At 47.3% G+C, this 19,185-nt stretch overlaps 1 protein-coding gene across 6 annotated transcripts in view; it reads right to left on the reverse strand.

Annotated features, from left to right (window-relative positions):
• Nucleotides 1-19,185, reverse strand: part of LOC1281286 (hemicentin-1) — a 186,383-nt gene that overhangs the window by 20,019 nt on the left and 147,179 nt on the right. For all 6 annotated transcript variants that reach the window (XM_061643057.1, XM_061643056.1, XM_061643058.1 and 3 more), the window contains one exon: nt 13,983-14,204. In XM_061643057.1, coding sequence (XP_061499041.1) covers nt 13,983-14,204 — 222 coding nt within the window. The remainder of the gene's footprint in view (nt 1-13,982; nt 14,205-19,185) is intronic.

Consider the following 19,185-nt stretch of genomic DNA (forward strand, 5'->3'; position numbering starts at 1 on the left):
CCCCCAGAGTGGGTGTTTTTTTTCTGTTTTCAAGCAAACGAAATCTCCATTCCTTTCGCGCAAATGCATTCATTACCCTGCCAACAGCACGCTTGTTTCGGATGGCTTTTCCTCGGCAATCATTATATATGTGTATTTGTGTGTGCTCAATTGAGTGGAATAATCATATGATGGTGCAGTTTTTTTCCCCATCAGCATTGGTTGAAATTAATGAGGAAACAGACATCCAAAAGCATACATTGGTACCAAAACACAAACACACATTGGCGCATGGATTGAATGCATCTTTTCGGCGAAGAGCGATTGGTAAAAGGCAATATTTCTGCAACGAGCTCGAAAATGCAATCGTTGACATGTGAGAGAAAGCAGCGCCTTCGAGCTTCTCCCGTGGCCAACGGCTGCACTCAATCCTGCTCGAGCCATTGTTACGGGCCGGATCAGTAAACGTAAGCTGCCGCTGAGCCGACATTGGTAAATAGGATTGGTTGGGCGATTATTGCAAGCGAACCAAGCGCGTCCCCCGGCCCGGACCGGAGCTCCTTGACGCACAGGCAGTATTGTTGTTGATGAAAGAATGATATAAATATATTTCTATCCAAAAAAAGGACCAAAAAGCCGGCGAACGGATCGACGGGTTGTCGACGGCCACAAACGCTTGCGCTCGGCCATCGCTGCGCCGGGGGGGGGGGGGGGGGGGGTAGCATCATGTAGGAAAATCGTCAATAAATCAATCAACTGGGGCAAGATTTATCGACATTATATGGTGTACACTGTGCATCCCATGCGCTGGAACCATGGGCTGGGGTGTACCTGGTTGCGGGGCGAGTGCCGATCGTTTGCCGCTTGTCGCGCAAAGGCGGGCGGTGACAGTCTTACTGCGATGATGAGCTTTTCGAGAGCACGCCGAAATGAATGCTCGATTGATGTACTGCCGTTGGCAGGGATGCTTACCGAATGATGATGAGGGGGGGGGGGGGGGTTGATATGGGTTCCAACATTGCGGCACGAGGCTATGAATGGCAACCGGGCTGGTTGCTGTTATGAAAAAGGTTATGCGAGTGCCCAACCATGACCCAACAATGGATTATGTTGCATCCAGCGTTTACAGCGGGTGAATCAGTTTTACCAGACAATTCCGGACAGGGTTAAATGTATCTTTCAAAACCCCTCTTTTCGCCCGACAATGAAGCTAGTGCTGGTGCACGTATTGCATAGCTTGGGGCGTAGCGCGGTAAGCACTGCGCGTTGATTTCATTTAGCGCTTTATTTTACTTTATAGGTACCATCCTCACACTCACCCTTCCTTCCAACCCGACACGGACCGTCAGCTTGTGCTCGGGTGGTCACCAACACCGAGGGTGCTATAAATTTGCACGATTTTCGATTTAAATCTCAACCCCATCGGCGCTGAGGTTGAACCAGTGCAGAGCAGCTTGAAGGAAGCTTCAGCAAGCTTCACGCTCCTGGTTGATGGCGCTCCAACTTCTCTTTTGAAGCTAGTTTTGAGCTGTAGGTGGATTACGCTTTTGTTCGGTTGCACTATCGAAAGTTAGATCAAATAAACCGAACCGAAGCACGGCGGTGATGGATCATCGATTGCATTTTGCAATCGCTTCTTACCGCCCATCCCGTTTCCGATTAACGTTCCCGTTCCGTGCGGAGAACGGGTTTCTGCAGCGAGCGGTAAAAAAGGAGGGAGTAAGTTCTCTAACGCTTGGATGAAATAAACGGGGGGCAGGCTCCACACACACACGCTCGCTGCACGTAGCCGGCTGGCGGCGGAAAGTTGGAAACAAAGTTCGTAAACTGCAACGCTGCACACTTCTGGCGAACGCTTTGTAGATGAAGTTTCCCAGTCCATATAACACCTGTTTCGGTTTATTAGAGATTAGAGGGATAGAGGCGAGTGCGAGCTGAGCAATAGATGTGTATGAATGTGCAGGGATGTGTGTGGGTGTGGGTAGTTCGTTCAAATCGAATTAAAATTTCAGATAGCATATAATTCATGAGCGGTATGTTTGCGGGGTTTCGGGTGCAGTGCGGAGTGGCAATGAAACACACACACGACCCGCCACTGCCCGTCTCCGGACGATATACACTTAATCTGCAAGATATGATACACTGGCATCGGGCCGGGCAGGTAATACCTCCGGTAAATCCATTTCGATCAACAATTGAGCCATTGTTTTTAGTGAATAGCTTCGCAACAGAAGATGCTCCCACTGCCGCCGGGTGCAAGAGGGAAGTAGCTTTGCACTAGCTTTTCTTTGTAACAAGCAAGCATTGGGAAGGTTTGTGCTCTATCCTTTCAGAAGCTGCAGCTGCTAGCCGATACGATATGTTTACCATCCTGCCAGAAATCAACACTGCCAGCAGCATACCACACAGCCCTGACCGGGGAGTGTTTTAACGATCGTCCTGTGTGGCGCAGAGCAGCAGCAGCAGCAGCGACGACATTGGTTGGGATGTTGTTTTTGCGTTGCCCGGTTCACCTGTACCCTTGGTGGATGAAGTGGATGGAAATTTTCATATCCTTACACTGCTTTACACATCGGTACTTCGGGGTTTCTACCGTACTGCCACGTAATATCCGTTCGATGAGTGCTTTCCAGGGTTGCCGCTGCGGCTGGGAGTTTGAGGATGAGGATCGGAACGGGCGTGGAGCCGTGTCGTGTCGGATTCAGTCATAAATTCAAATATTTGCTGGATAAATTTAGAAAGCTCATGTACTGGTTGTAGCTCACGCTACGAACGGTACGCCCGCAGCTCTGGGACTAGCTACGGCGGTAGCATGCACACTGTCAGTGCTTCGGTGATGGTTGGGTGCCTTATTGCATTACAAGGTTTTTGGGCAAAGTCGGATGTTAGAATTTGGTAACGTATTTGAGGGATTATTGAATATTTGGTAATGCTTAATTTTGATGTTTCTCTTGATTTTAATTTTCTTCGAAACATTAATCATAAACTAAGGTTTATTACCACCCTCAGGTAATTGGAAAAAAAGATAAACCATTAAAATCTCTTAAAACGCTTAGTTTGTGCAGCAATTTGCATACTTCACGGCGCATTTGCATACACCGCATTGCAGTAAAGCATTTGTACAAGCTTTTAAGTAACTCGGTGATTGAAGCTACACCCCTATTAAAATCATCCAACAGAATTTGCTAGCTTCCAGTGTACGAACAGCAGCCGAAACATCAACACTTCAGCATCCACCAGAAGCTTACACAAACAGTCTTAAAAGCGATTAAGCTTCTATTAAGCTTGCTTGTTTACCGAACGTTGCTTTCGCCCCGCTTGCGTTGGGCGTTATTGAGGATGAGAAAGTTTCCCACAGTAATAAGGAGCGAGGGAAGGAGAGAGAGGGAGAGAGACAGAGACAGAGAGACAAAGACAGATGTGTCTGATACGTGCCCCAAACTAGCAAACAAATTCGCTCGTCTCGTCTCGCCCCGGCAGCACACGCCCGCATTAGGGGCCGATTGTGATTGTGCGAATGAAACTGTAATGAACACTGGATGCATGAGTTATCGCTGCTTAGGTATAAAGTAATTATAATGCACCACTGTTGACCTATGTTTCGGCAGCTTCGGATGGCTGGGCGGGTGCGTTAGGGCCCCGGTGTTTGCACATCGAGATGCAGCGGGGCCCGTTTACTGTTGCATCGTTCATGCTTCGGTGCAGCAGAAGAATGTGTGTGTGAGTATGGACGCAGGTGTGCGTGGAACCGGTCGCAGGAAAGGCAGTTGCTGCAGCGGCCGCACCTTGTGCACAACTCATGAGTGGCCAGAAGCAGTAGCACCGGCCCAGAAGTGATAGTAGATAAATTACTGTAAATATTTTCCAACGAATGAGAAAGTTTTCCAACATTCAACACACACGCTGGCGTAACACCACCTGTTCATAGCTGGTGTGTTTGATCGCAGACCAAAGCTGCTGTTTCCCCACCCCGGCATATAATTGGTTCTTGTTTACACTGTGTGTCTGTGTGTATGAGTGCGCAGCCCGAAACCGCTTTCGGAGGAGCAATTTTGAGGCAACGTTCCTTGAAACGAGCGATGGCACCCACCGGGTGGCTGGCAGCAAACCTTCGCATGGATCGCAGGTGCCGGTAGCATGTGTGAGCCGGTTAAAATGGTGCGGAATTATTTATAACTTTGTTTGACCCACAGACGCTCCGCCACTGCCGCTGGACAGCACGCCGAGAGCCCGCGAAGGTAGTAAGGCTAAATTTAATTTCCAACTTGCAGCTAGCAGCGTTGATTGGCCCCGGGGCAAAGCGTTTGGATGGGAAGCTTTTAGGGAGAAATTAAACCTGTTATCAGGTAATATTTTTTTTTTACTTTTGGGAAAAGCTAATTTAAGGTGTCAAAATTGGCCTGCGAGGAACAGTCTTGCTTGTTCAAAAAAAAAAAAAAAAAAAAAAAGAAAAAAAAAACAGAAGGATCATGCTAAATTAATGTGAAGCGATGGTGGGTTATTATAGCAGGTGGAAAAGGCTTATTAAATGCGGGTAAAGTGTGCCGGTGATTTAAATGACGTTTGATTATCTTTCCCCAACCCTTAGCAGCTCGGACACTTGACTGTGCCGCATGGTCGAGCCGCCCATCGAGTTCATTATAATCGAAGCTCGATCGTAGCGACACTCTATTGTGTGAATAAACTGTGCGTGCTGATGATGATGTGAGTGTGTGTGTATGTCAATGACTCATTGATAGGCTCTATTCGAATAAATTACCCTGTACAGTGTACAGTGTACCAGCGGGGGTAAAAACATAAAAGAAGAGAAATGAAAGGCAAAACATGAAGAAAAAAAACCACACGGAACCACCCTTGCCGGGCGTGATTCACGAGCTCGCGGTCAATTTACTCGTTGGCACCCATCACCGAATTGGTGGTCATTTCCTGTCCATCGTTGCTCCCCTCTCATCTCTCCCCTCTCCCCTTACGCCCTCACCACTTGGAGTGGATGCGTGGCACGTAATCATCGATAGTCGTAATTTTTCTGCTAGTCGTGAAATGAATATTCATCATCGGTCAACGGGCGCGAACTGTTTCTCCCGTCTGTGTCTCTGTGTGTGTGTGTGTGTATGTATGAGAGTGTCTGTGACCGTTTGCTGGAACGATGAACCGCCGGAAATGGACCGACGATGATGATGAACCGAGGCGCGCATATCCTGCGGCTAGCAGGACTGCGATATTCAGATGATTGAGCCGGCACGGGCTCGGGGTTTCTCGGGCCACCGGGCACGGTTTGGATGGGCTGGACGATAAATTAGATTTTTATTCGATTACCTTTTCAAGAGGGCGACCGGGTCCGAGCTGGGTGTGGGTTTAAGATTCGGGGGAGTTTATTTTTTTGTTTGTTTGTTCGGTTTGGTTCACTCTTCGGGACCACTCTACACAGGCACGTAATTTGCGGGAGTTGACGAGATCGTTTACTTGTTGACATTTTGCCAAGAAAAAAAAAACATAATAATAACGGTATGATGTGATTTTCATTAAAGTGTGCACCGTGACGACTCATGTGACAGATTGGCCGGGTCGGGTAATTGGGGTGATTGGCCAACTGTCTAAAATAGCGCCACTGGGTATGGGGAATCATGCCGGGCGGGCTGTTTGTCAATCAGTGAAGTGTATGTATTTATTTAGCTTGATTGTATTGGCCCGGTGATATTGGGACGAGCCTCGCTTGGTGTAGCAATTTGGTACGATATAGCGTTGGTGGATCTTTATCTTGTTCTTTCAATCTGTTTTGCTTTATTTTTGTTCTTGTACCAAATGACCAAACGTTCAGTGACCGATGGAGACGCCTAGTACCTCACGTAGAAGCTTTGAGAAAGGCTTCCGATTGAATCACTTTCACAACCACCGATTTATTCAAACGGACCCATTAGAAACTTTCAGCTCACCAATGAAAGCCTGCTAATCAATTACGAGCAGTGCATGACCGACCGGGTGGGCTCGTACGGCCAGCGGCACCGGTTAGCCGGGCCGAACCTCTGCGCTCATGATCACGGTTTAATGCGCACGCATCGTTATTATGAGCTAAATTACTTTACGACGGCTTGATGGGTCGGAGCCTGCGTGCGATGGGATTAAATTTTCCGCTCAACTGCATTAAATAATAAGCACGCTCAATCTCGATCCGACCAATTAGCTTTTAATCCCAGCAATTGCCGAACGGTTCATCCCGGCCCTGGGGCCGAATAAGGGAGACGGGTGGCTTGAGCTCAGGTTTAATATGCAGCTATTTTTTTAACACCTTTTGCTTCTGTGCCTCATCCCCCCCCCCTTCCCAAACTCGAGTACACTCCACTCTGGAGAGGAATTGGATTTGGGCTCAGCAGTCTCGTGTCATAAAAATGATGGCCGAAGGAACGAACACAACCAAATCTTCTGCAAAAGTGGCGCAGGAAAAACAAAGAGTACAAATGAAGTTGGCAGAGGCGTGAAAATGGTTTTTACGGGGCGGGAGAGCGCAGGTTTCCATTTCACTGCCCCGCTTTGGTGCTGCCGTTACTGGCGCTTCACACCGACCAATTATGCCATTAGTATTATCATCGGGCAAATGGCGAGACATAAAGCAACATTCATTGGCCTTTGCCGGGTGGGAGGATTTTTGTTTTGCAATCCGTTTCGACGGCCCTGGTGGCCAGATTTTTATGCTCAATATTCCCCTAGACGACCCTTTTGCGATTGCACCGATCTTGTCCAGTGGCCGGGCGTCAGTGCCCTTGGCACCCCGTTGGCGCTACGCTCAATTTCGTTCTTCTGGTCGGCCGCTGACACTGCCTGATTTCCATTTCGTGCTGGGAAATGGGTAGGAAAATTCATAGAACGGATAGGACAGCAAAAAAAAACCAGATGGAATGATCCAATGTGCGGCAAAACAAAAACACACTTTCGGGCACGGGATGGCTCATCGGGTGCTCATCAGTGCGGCCCCTCGAGCGAGCTGCGGTGGCGAGGAAAATCGTAAAAATAAATTACTCCACTCGTAAACATAAAAACACACATTTGCACATTTGTAATACTATAAAAGCTAATAATGCTGCTGGTGGTGGTGGTAGTGTTGAGGGCGGTGGTTCGGCAAGGCAACGCCGTGGGATATTACCAATCGGGCGATCTGACTTACTCACGTCCCGCCGTCGGATTGGGAAGCGAGCGATCCCACCGCACGATCGGAAGGAAGTTGGCGCCAATATTTTACGCGTAGCCAGCAGCGACAACCTTCTCCCGGTGTGTGTGTGTGTGTGTGTGTGTGTGTGTGTGTGTGTGTGTGTGTGTGTGTGTGTGTGTGTGTGTGTGTGTGTGTGTGTGTGTGTGTGTGTGTTTGCCACCTTAATGTATCATCATTTACGTACCATAGCTTACGAACCATCTCGAACCACGGAACCATCGAAACATTGACCGTGAATAGGGAAAATCTCGTGCCGCGTGCGAAAGTCGCTTTTCCGAATTCGAGGCGCAAAGGGGGAGAAAAATTGATTGCCGTTCCATTTGTTTTGGCTGTGGGAAGCCATTATTTTCACGTGTCTGTTCGGGTGTCTATTTTTGTTGTTTGAGGGTATTGTTGTCGTCAATTTTGTTGCTGTAGTTGTTTGCCTGCGCTTCGACTCCTTCACAGGGCGTGCGGTCGTTTTTAAAATTGATCCATATTTCGCGGCCCGCGTAGAAGTGAGAAATAAATGAAATAAAATTTTAACTTCCCCAATAACGGATCGTTATCCGTTTGTCGTTTTATCGTTTGTTTTCGCCCGGCCCATCCTCTCCAGGGTGCGCCACCATTTGGCTTCGCGTCGTGCTTGGTTCGTTATCGGAACCGTGTCATCCGAAGCGTTTGTGGCGCGGTCGTTTTTTTGTGTTTGCTGCTCTATATTGCCAACGGAAAAGCTTTATCTTTTGCGTTTCACCTTTTTTTGTGTGTTCATTTGCTCGCTTACGCTCAATGGTTTCAAACGGCGCTGGTGAATGGTTTTATTCGGTTCATCGAGAAATGGCAGACGAAACGAATAAAATGGAAAATAAAAGTCCAAGTTCAGTTGAGCCAGAGAAAAAAAGTAAAAAAAAAACACACAACCCACCCACTCCCAGCAAACTCGTAGGTCGTTCAATTCGCCGCGGGTGAAGGTGTACTTGAGAAGCGCTGTGTGTGAACGCGCGCGCGCGTTTTTTTTGGTACCGTTCGCCGATGCCCAAACGATCGGAAAAGCGGGCGGTCATTAAAAAAATAGTCCACTAAATTTGCACCTAATTCAGCGCGAGAGTGAATATAAATTTTATGGCAGGAGCTTATGGTAGAGTGTGTGCTTTTTTTGTGGGTTGTTGCCTGCCTGCCCTTTGCTAACAACTGCCGGGCGCATTTATGGCACCCAAATTCGATTGCCGCGAAACTGAAGTGCGGTGTCCGTGTGGGGTGGGAATGGCTGCGATGGTGGATGTGGTGGGAGTGTTTTGTTCAAAAAGGGAGAGAAAAAAAAACTAAATGCAAAACAGTCGAATAAAAAGAGAGAATAATTTGCATCTCGAAACGAGCCCGAGTTCAATCGGTTTAACTAGTCTTTTGGATAGCGTCGCACTTTGGCGACGATGTAACCGATCGGTGAGTGGTTTCGGTTTAATGAAGAGGTTATCGAAAGTATACTATGAAACGATGGCGAAAGAGAGAGAGAGATAGAGAGAGAGAGAGAGAGAGAGTGTGTGGTATAGATAGAAAATGGATACAGTAGATGATTAGTTAATGTTAAATAGTAAAAAAGCCACATCAGCTTGAACGAGGCTCGGTGCAACGTGAAAACGTTGTAGGATTCTTATAAGAAAAAGATGCATCAGCTTAATTTTCTATTAAGGAACGAGATACATTGTACCTTTCAAGCAATCGTTTTCGGGGAACGGAATCAAACGTCGCTGGAAGGCCAGAGGATAGGTCTCTCAAGCACCAAAAGGATGGCGCGTGTATTTCATTGCATTGTGCCTGTCTGCAGGGAGCTTGTTCCCCGAATCGTATTTTCATGGAAGGAAGAATCCATGCTTAGAAACGATACACTCACGAGCGTGTACGGCAATTCAAAGAAACTTTCTAGCTTTTGCTACACAAAAGAGTTACAAGTTGCTTTAGCAAATTGTTTATACACTTTTTTGTGCCATCTTTTGTTGACAAAAAAAAAAAAACACAAAATTTGCCTCACCTTCGCGCGATATATTGAGCCAACGGAACACAAGGGCCTTAAATTGCGCGCGTTATCGAACTGTTGCGAGGTTGATAATTTGCAACCATAGGCTAAAATCTCTTTCCACCAGCAAGGGCAACATTTATCGGTGCTTTGAGGTTTGAAATGTCACAACATCGACGCTTATCAAAGCCACATTTTCCGAGCGCGGTATAATGAAATAAATTGTTCAAAATTATATCTATTTCTGATGCCCCATGTGCTCCGGTCTGTGGGCTTTGCGGTCCACCCGTCATCCCAGTGGAGCTAGAGCCCATGTGTGTGCCAATAATGAACCCCACGTCAAATGGCCGTAAGCAGCGGTATCGGTTGCTGATCGGTTGATAAAAACCCCGGTTACCCACGGGGCCCGGGGCCAAGGCACAGGACGACGCATGCATAAATTTATTAAGCTGTACGTTTGTGCTGTTAAAATCGGGACGCGTGCAGTCCCAGGGTTTTCCCCGGCAACCAAATGACCCACCGTTATGAGTGCGTTTCTGTGGGGCCATTGTGATAAGGGATTTGCACACCGAAGCTTCCTCTCTCTCTCTCTCTCTCTCTCGTTTGCCCTTTCTTGTTGTTCGTGTACGGTGTTGAGTTATTTTTTGTGGCTCATTAAACTGACAGCGACTTTGCGTGACGCCGTCATGGGAAATGGCAGAGGGGAAAAAACAAATCGATAAACAGCGAAACGCAATATTGGCGCATTACTCCGATTGCTGCGATAGAGGCGTAATCTGATTAAGTTTCAATAAATTTACAGGGCTTAGCGTGTACAGGAGGAGGAGAAAGAGGAGGAGGAGGAGGAGGAGGTTGTCATGCGCTATCGTACTATTATTAGTACTATTAAAAGCGTCCCGGTTGTACGCGCCACTCTCGTCGACGGTTCGCTTCGATCATCATTTAACCCGATCGAAAGCTTAAGAACCGTTTCGATACCGTACATAAGCGAGTACCTACAATCCGTGGCTGGGAGCCATGTTGCCTTTCCACTCCACTGTCCTGCCCTGTGAGGATGCCTTCGCAATCGCTCCGGGATCATAATTTACCCAGCACTGTGCCGGTGCCATTGTTCGTTCTTGTTATTATTTTTTTGGTTTGTGTTTTGTTCTGTTTTCGATTGCCACTAATGGGAGATGGAAATCGCGCTGCTGCTGCTGCTGCTGCTGCCCAGTAGCTAGACGCGCGGATTCGTGTCAATAGTACGTTAAGGGTCGGGCTGGTTGGGAAATCATATTCCGCAGTACGCGGTCGAACGGATCGCAATATTGTAAATATGTCTGTGTGTGTGTGTGGGGTGGGGTGAGTTGTGTATTATTTATGACCGAACGGTACCACTTTCCCCCGCTCCGGTTAGTGCTTAAGCTTCAGCCAACGGGTGCGATGAAAAATTGAGAAAGAAAAATAAAATCTTTGTAGGGTTTGTAGTTTCGACATGGAGCGCGAACAGAAAAGGTGTACTATAGGTTGCGCAAAAAAAATTGATCCAGCACACACACACACACACACACCTTCCTACAGTATGCCCTTACGCCATAAAAAAGAAAACATAACATAAACCAAAAAATCGACATGGCGTAATTAAACGGACGAAACAAAAACAAAGGAAAGAAATAAAAAAAAAAACACACTTTACCTGCGAATGTACTTTAGTAACGAAGTTAAATAATTTAACCCGCTCCAAACACGTCCGTGCTCCTACCGCACGCTAGCGGGGCTGGTGGCATGACGCAAGCGGTGCCGCACCCGAGACATTTTATTTTACCGAATTATTGAATAATTAATCACGCTGCTAATAATAAATAATTCGGATTATTCAACTATTTCTGTTCGGCCCAGTTGGCACCGGTGGGAAGCGAGAGAAAGAGAGAACTAGGAGAATTTGGGTGCGATGGTAGGCGCCAGCCAACAAACTGGCGGCTTATGGCGGCTACCACCCCACGCAACGGGGCCTGCGGAGGTCGCGTTTGAACCCACAATCCAGCGCACGGGCAGATTTGCGCACACATTTGCGCTCTTAGTCAAACCGGTGAGCATGGAAACGGAATCGGCTATTGAATCGCGCTTTGGTGGGTGGTGGCAGGGCGGGAGGGCTGGTTGAAAGCGTACATACATATTTGGCGAATTATAATTATCCGTTTATTTGATTAGCAATCGATTCACCGCGCTTGCGAGCGTACCGGGTGAGATAATGTGATTTTTTGTTTATTTATCTGCAAGCAGTGTGTGTGTGTGTGTGTGCGCGGTCGTGACACAGGCGTGTGCGTGTGTGAAACCTGAGGTTGGTTGTTTGGTTTGGCAGAGTATATCGCTAGCTGCAGTGCGTTTGAAGTGGGCACCCAGCTGGCAGACGGGTTAGTCGGTGCGTGTGTGTGTGAGGATACATTTAATGATGTTCTAGATATGCTGAATGTGGCTAGGGTACAGCCGTGTACGTGTTTAATGAGCTACTCTGTCAAATGTGTAGTGTTTTTGTTTGGTTTTCTTTGCTTTCGCAATGGCACACATACACACTCTCCGCATGCGTTCGTTTGATCAACACGGGTTCAATGTTATTGCAAACATTGATTTCGGGATGGGGTAGCGGGGATTAGGGGTTTTTAGGGTTAGGAGTTGGTGAGACGGACTTCCTCCCTTTCGTTTGCTGCACCATAAGCGACAGTGCTTTGCACTGCAATGCAATAAAGGGTGTACAAGCAAAAAACTCAAGCGCCTGCCGAGATGAGACAATGATTGTGGCAGAGAGCGAGAGAGAGAGAGAGAGAGAGAGAGAGAGAGAGAGAGAGAGAGAGAAAGAGAAAAAGGGCAGTGTTTGGGGAATGGGTCACTTTGTTGCCCGAGTGTTTGTTGCGTTCAGCCCTTTGGTACACTAAAGCGTTGGAGCTGCGATTGCCCTTTGTTTGGATGGAGTTTTTACGTCTGCGGTTTTTGTAACTCCAGTAGGATAAAGTGTTTAAGCAGGACGATAGTGACGAGCCGCTTAGAAGAGAACTGTTTTTAAGGGAAGACATTTTGTGCCCGAAAGTATTGCCAGTTGAAGGTGCCCGTTATTATGCGATGAATATGGGCACAATATTTTCCATGGTAGTGAAAGCATTTTAATTTGTTTCGAAATTGCAAGAACACTGTTACCGATTCGTGTTCAATCAATAGGTAACTATGCAATTGCATTGGCCAATATAATTCACGGAATAGTGATGCATCTCATTCCCTCCAGAGCTTAATTCATTAGGACTTTACTATATCCTATACTGTACTATTCATTCAACAATATTTCGCCAAAGCTCGCCACAAACGCTGCCGGTGTACACACCCACCAGAAGCAGCCTTTGCTGGCTAGAAACAATAGGGGCAGCTTATTTACCATGCCAGCTTAAGGTATAATCTACTTCTCAGCACCATTGTCCACGGCTAAGCGAACACCCCGCAGGAGGCGCTTTGAAGCTGTACAAACTAGAAAACCCGGATCCGCGGCAAAATATTCTCTTGTTCGGCAAAATATTCTCTATGGAGTTTTCCGACCAGCACCTGGACGCGTGGACGCAAAATCCTCCCAAACGGCTCACCATTAAAACCTTTCCAAAGCTTCCCTCTAGGGATTAAATCTAATACAATATAATGGTATTAATTAAGATTAAACCACTCTTTACAACTACCCCGTCGCTGGGTAGTTGGCCAGCCGAGCGTTGTTGTCTCGAGCAAGTGCAAACCATCTGCACTGTCGCGCGCGGATGTGTGTGTGTGTGTGTGTGTGTGTGTGTGTGTGCCTGTGCTATCAATCCTCTTGCTTTCTCGCGCTCTCAGCTTCATCCAGGAAAAAAAAACTCCAGTTTTCCCAGTGTATAATTTCTTCGCTGCTCAATCACAATACCCGGCAGCAACTACGCCTGTTGGCGGAAGTGTTAACGAGCTGCCTGTCCGAGCCGGTACCATCCACTTACGCTGGCCCGTTTTGTGCTCCAGTGCTAGATGGAGCTCTCTTCTCTCTCTATGACGGCGCGAGGCAGAGAGAGATTGCGAGGGGAAACTTTTGTAAAATTTCATTACAGCTACACCGGTTCGTGCAATGCATCTTGGCCCTTGAATGCTAGTGGGCTCGTTTTCACTGCTGGCGATGCAGAAAGACAAAATAGGCGTCCCCGCGCGAAGTGGCATCAGAGATCTTGCTGGGAAATGTTAAAATTGTAGTTGAACAGCCGAGGTAAGAGATTCCTATGCCGCGTAGTGCGCGAATGTGCTCAAGCTATGAAACCAGGTCGTGAACAACGCGAACTACTCCACCTTTAACAGAAGAAAAAAATCATATCTGCTGTCCGATACAATGCTCTTGTGGGCATATGGTATGCCACACAAACCGAGTGAACAAAAATCCACAGCGTTTCAGTTGAACTCGACGACTGCAACCATCAGTCTGAATGGAACTCGCCTGAGGTGTGATTTATTACGTTTATTGCATTGAAAAGCATGCGGCATGAACGTGTCAAAGCTTTTGCGGTGTGACAGGGGTGGGTAAAATAGCGCGATGATGATGTAGAGTAGATATGTTGGCCCGGTGAGCGCCATCGTTATCCCGCTGCATGTTATACAAGCAAGATGTAGTGTTTGAGTCTTGTTTTGTTCCAGCTAACTAACCGCATTGCTACGTTCTGATGCGCTTTTGCTCAGCTAGTGAGGTACTTTCTTTGCTGTCAACGGCTGTAAACCGCTCAAGTGCCTGTGCTGCAATGTATGACGCCCGGAATCAACCATCGGAGCAGTCGCTCTTACCTGTCTGCTTTTCTGCCGCCTTGAGGGTGTACGCCTGCAGCAGGATGGGTTCGCTGCGGCCGCGCATGTTCGTGGCGTAGATGACGATCTTGAGCAGCAGCCCGGCGTCCAGCCCGTTCACGGTGAAGATTGGCAGCTTGGAGGACACGTTGGCGAGCAGGGCGTGCGACTGCAGGTCGTAGATTTCCATCACGAACCACTGCCGTTGGCCACCGTCGAAGCCTGGGGGGAAGTGAGAAATGGAGAAATAGAAAAGGGTGAGAATACAAAAGATGCATTCTGACCGAGAGATGGTACGTCAGGCTTGTACGTAATCCCTGAAATAGGAGATTGGGCGTATCGAAAAAACACACAGTCACACGCACAAGCTGCTGGTTGGAAATGAATTTAATGACCAAATGAAATGGTTCGTTTCACTCGGCTGTAAAAAGCTAGTCTTCCTAGTTGTTTGTCGGCCCCAAGGCCGTGCCGGCTATTCAATAAATCCATTGCTTCTGGCACACCGCCTGCCGCATGAACAACCGCACTACGCGTGTGTTTTTGTGATGAGCTGTCATTTTGAGGTTCTGTTTTGTAACGTATCAATTTGCTCGCCCGCGCAAGTGAACCAAAAAAGGGGGCAAACGGTTGACTCGTGAGAGCAATGTTATTTTGCTTTCCCCTCGCTGCACTCCCATGTACGCCCATGGCCGCATGCAAACAGCCAGCTGCTTCGGGCGGACGGATTATTGTGACGGTATCTGTAACAATGTTGTTGTAGCCCGCATAATGGCCCGCGATTGAGCACAGGGCTTTGCAACAATGAACCGGAGCTAACTGTTTTTTTTTTGCCTTCGAATCATACAAAAAGTGCAATGCAAATGCATTTAGATGCGGGAGTGTTTTTGAGCGTTTTTTGTTTGCTTTTGTTTTGTGCCACTCAACCATGTGATACAATGTTACCGTGCTGTTTCAAGTTTTTGTTCCATTTCGAATCCGTTTCCACGTCCCAATTGCGTGTACAGCTAGGGAGCTGATTCAATATGTATGGAGTTTACAGTGGATCAGCTGTACTGGATTTTGTTCACTGGTGTGATTTGAAAGTTAAAGTGTTTTTAATTTGGTTTTAGCATACAAAAAGGGCACAAAAAGCAATGATATTGATCATCATATTCAGAGGATTTGCTAAAGAAGTTACAGTCAATTCTAAAATTGTGTTACTACACCGATCACCATCAGTTGCTGATTGGTTGTTAAAGGTACGCAACCAACTGATAAGTCTTTGCAGGATAAATAATATAACACAAATGAACAATTAATTAAAACAAAAATGAACAATTTTGCTGTCATGGGTGTACCTTCACCCGCACTGAAATGGTGAAATTGCGCTTCAAATAATAGTAGCCCATAAATTAGCAGCCAAAATGTATGTGCTTGATCAGTTGAACACCGCGATAGCCAAAACATTGAAGCAACTTCGTTCAGAAGCGTCAAAGCGATCAAAGAACGGCACTCCGTAGGCTCTAAAACGGACTCTGTGCGGCAGTTTGTGGACGTTTTGTAAGCCTGTACCTTGCAGCTATAACATCTTGCCACTATTAGACAACAATCGGAGCATCGACAGCAAGCCCGGTTCCGAATGGCCACAAGAAGCGCCAAAGGACGCTGAAGATGAAGACTAAGGAAAAATGCGGCTACATCGCTGCGTGCGCTTGGCTGGGAAGTGGATGTAACCTGCTGTTGGATTTTGGCTTTAAACATTAATATTACGAATATGAATTCTAATAAGAAAACACATACGAATTAGAAGGAACTAAACCATAGGATATAGATAAAACTACTTGACTAATTGGAGCATGCATGAAATGAACTGCTCGAACTACACGAATGAACTTTGTAATGAATTATGTAATGAACTATAGGACAAACGAATACACAGTTGCAAACAGACCGGCGTGCACTCTTCTAAGGTGCACTCTTCTCATTCTCATCGAATTTATACTAAGCTTATATCACAATCCAGCACTTTAGTGTAAATAATTCACATTTTTCACAAACAGTGAAACAGTGTCTGCAAAAGATGTACTCCAACAACTTTGTCGCGAAAACTGAGGAGGAATTGATAATAATCGAAGGTAGAACTTTAACACATCCCTGAAAAAAGTCCATTTGTTCAATGCGGTTCTTATTATCAAATTGACGATGTTTATGATTATTAAAAATAATTGTTTTGACTCTGTTTTGGCTACGAAAATGGTATTTATGTTGGGGTAAATGTCTCTCATTTCGTACACACGTGAAACACTTACACGTATACTCAACACAGTACTGTCCTCTTAATTAAAAAAAGGAAATAATCCGTTTTTTTCATCCTGCACACTACTTGTTTTGTTTCCCTTTTCTCGTTTCCTTTCTCTTGGTACAGCATTAACCAAACCGTCCAGCAAGCGCACGGCTTACCACTGAGTCAGCTGAGTATCGTGCTTGCCTGCATTGGGTATCGTTACTCTAAACTCGTAACAAAATGGCTGCTGTGCAGCGAGGAAGGGTGAAGGTTCGACTTGGTGGCATTCTAGACGTTAATTTTATTTGTTGAATTCCAGCGCACAACAAACCCACCCCGCAAACAAGGGAACGAAGTAGGGGGCACCGTTGCATCCTTCAGCCATCCACCAGTGGGTGGATGAGAGCGCTGTAAAGAGTTTGTGGTAATTCGATGACTTTACAGTAAATTAAAACTGTCATGAGATGCGACGTTTGAATGCGATATTCGCACAGTGCAGTGTGCGGCCCCGGGCGCTTGTGGGGCGAGCCATAGTTTTTTTTTCATACAGCAGCCCCAGGGCACTATCCGGGCTCCTTTCTTGTGCTGTGCTGTGTGCTGCACTTGTGAATCCGCGCGACTAGGCATTGGTTTGGGGCCTGAGGCGAAGCGAAGAAGCACCGGTGGAAGACAAACATCGTGTCTGGGATCGCTTAAGGATTCGTTCACTTCCTCGGAACGTATTTCGAGGTGGATGAAAAGTTCAGGTAGTTCACAGGTATGGCAACGTCAAGACCAGCAGCAGCAGCAGCCAAGAACTTTGAACCACTTTAATGATGTGCCGCCATCATTTAGCTGGTTGAGGTTTCTGGCGCTGCTTTTCGGTGTTGGTTTGCTTCTTGCTTTTGGGTGGGTTCGGGTTTCTTCTTTACTTCGGGTGTGTGTGTGTGTATGGACAACTTGGCTGGGCGTCGCCGGTAGGAGGTAACAAGTCGGTAATGGTATTTGAGGAACGTTTGGAGCGAAGTTTATGTGGGTTGCTGTGCAGGAGCAGCAGGAGCAGGAGCAAGAGCTGGTGTAGCAGGAGCAGTGAACGGCGAGTGTTTCCCGTTTACATGCACCCTTTAGCCCATGAAGGGTTTGGGTTTTCGAGCGATGCTTGCCCTGCAATGGACGCCGCCCATTTCCATGCCGGTGGCTGATAAGGAATGTGAAAATTTAATTTAGCAAGCAATGAGTGTGTATGTTTGTGAGAGCATATTTGGCTGCCGGTGCAGGAGGACAGATGTAACGGGACAAATGCTTTAAAAGCTAGTTGAAAGTTACGCTTAACGGCCGATGAGTAGACATCGTTAACGCCGCGAAAGAGCAATTTTTAATGGAAAATTGCATTGAATTTTTCCTGTTATATTGAATACTTCATTGCTTTCAGAGTGGATTTATAAAATTTAGCTATAACCTGCTCAGTAGAAAACAACGCTCTAATGGGTGCCACATTGCTTCGGCGAACTGAATCACCGCTCGGGCGGTGGTCTGCGTGTTTCCAATATCGAGTGGAGCGTTTGGGCATTTATTCCCCTGCACATGTTTACACCCGGGCTACAGCAATTACCAGGAAGCTAATGTGTGCCCCGACCAGGTTGCCCAATCCCCTCCCCGCCCCCCTCTTCGCCACGGGGTATGCAAAAGTGTATACGAAGAAATTTTCCGCCAAACCCACGGAGGCCATGGCAATCAATCGAGGGAATCGGTTTTATTGCACCATTAGGCACCTGCACCCCGTGCGGAGAAATAGCGGACAGCGTTCATTGCTGCCCTTTGCCAGCACGGGCAGGAGGTGAAGAAGCAGGCTCGGTCAGCTATCGAGAAGGGAGAAGGCCACACTGCCCGTAATGGTGGACGCGTGCGCCAACCGAAAGGTTGAACCATAAAGAGAAAGAGTTGCCACCCTTGGGAGTAACGGGCGTTAATTCCTCGCCATCGACATTCGTCGTGATGGATGGCTTCGGTCGCTAATGGTACGCACCGAAGCTCAACACGTTACCCTTCCCTCCTTGGTGAGTTTCATTGGTGACTCTAAGAATTGTACTGGTGTGCTTTCTGGTCCGTTCCTTCCCGACAGTCGGGGGGAAACATTGGACTGGAGGTTCTAAAAATCTAATCGCAGGATCCAACATCCAACACAGCCATCCAAAAGTGAAAGAATAAGAGAGAGACAGAGAGAGAGAGAGATAGAGAGAGAGAGAGTGAGAGCACCATCCCACACCGTAGTTCGTTATCGCTCGTTCGTGGATCGGGCGACGCCTTCGGGAGTTTCGTTTTGGTTGCGTGCGCTCAACGTATCGTTTGCCGCGTTTCGTCGGGCGCTCCCCGGGTTCTGCCTACCGCACTGCCAACAAGGATTCGAATGTAATCGGCCAGCGGGACACAATTCGTAGCCGGTGACTCGGTGGCACTTCAACACCTCGGCCACTTCACCAAAGTTATTTGCTGCTGGATCCCCTTCCAATGGTTCAAGCGACGGCACCATCATGCCACGGTCCACGGTCATGGTTTGCGATGGAAGTAATAAAAGTCCTTCTGGATCCATGGATAGCGTGTGTGTGTGTGTGTGTGCGTGTCGTACCTTTATTGGTTGCAGGTAGAGACGAGGCAGAGGTGGTTTGCCTTGCTTTTTTTTTTGCGCGCGACCTCGGTTTAAGGTTGCTCCAGTCGGTGGTGACCTAAGCCGGGTTAATTATGTGCGTGCGAGAGCGTGTGTGTGTGTGTGGTGTGAATGGAGGGGAGAGTCGTATTGATTAAAGTTAATTTCTCCTGTGACCTTGACAGCATGGCACGAGGTTTTTTTTCTTCATTTCGATGTAATGCCCACCAACAGAAGCCGGGTTATCGGATGGTGCGGCAAAACCTTAGTGTCCCACAATGGAAGTCACTGGGGCGATAGGTACGGGGCAACCCTTC

Source organism: Anopheles gambiae, chromosome 2 (genome assembly GCF_943734735.2).
Source record: "Anopheles gambiae chromosome 2, idAnoGambNW_F1_1, whole genome shotgun sequence".
Classification (NCBI taxonomy): domain Eukaryota; kingdom Metazoa; phylum Arthropoda; class Insecta; order Diptera; family Culicidae; genus Anopheles; species Anopheles gambiae.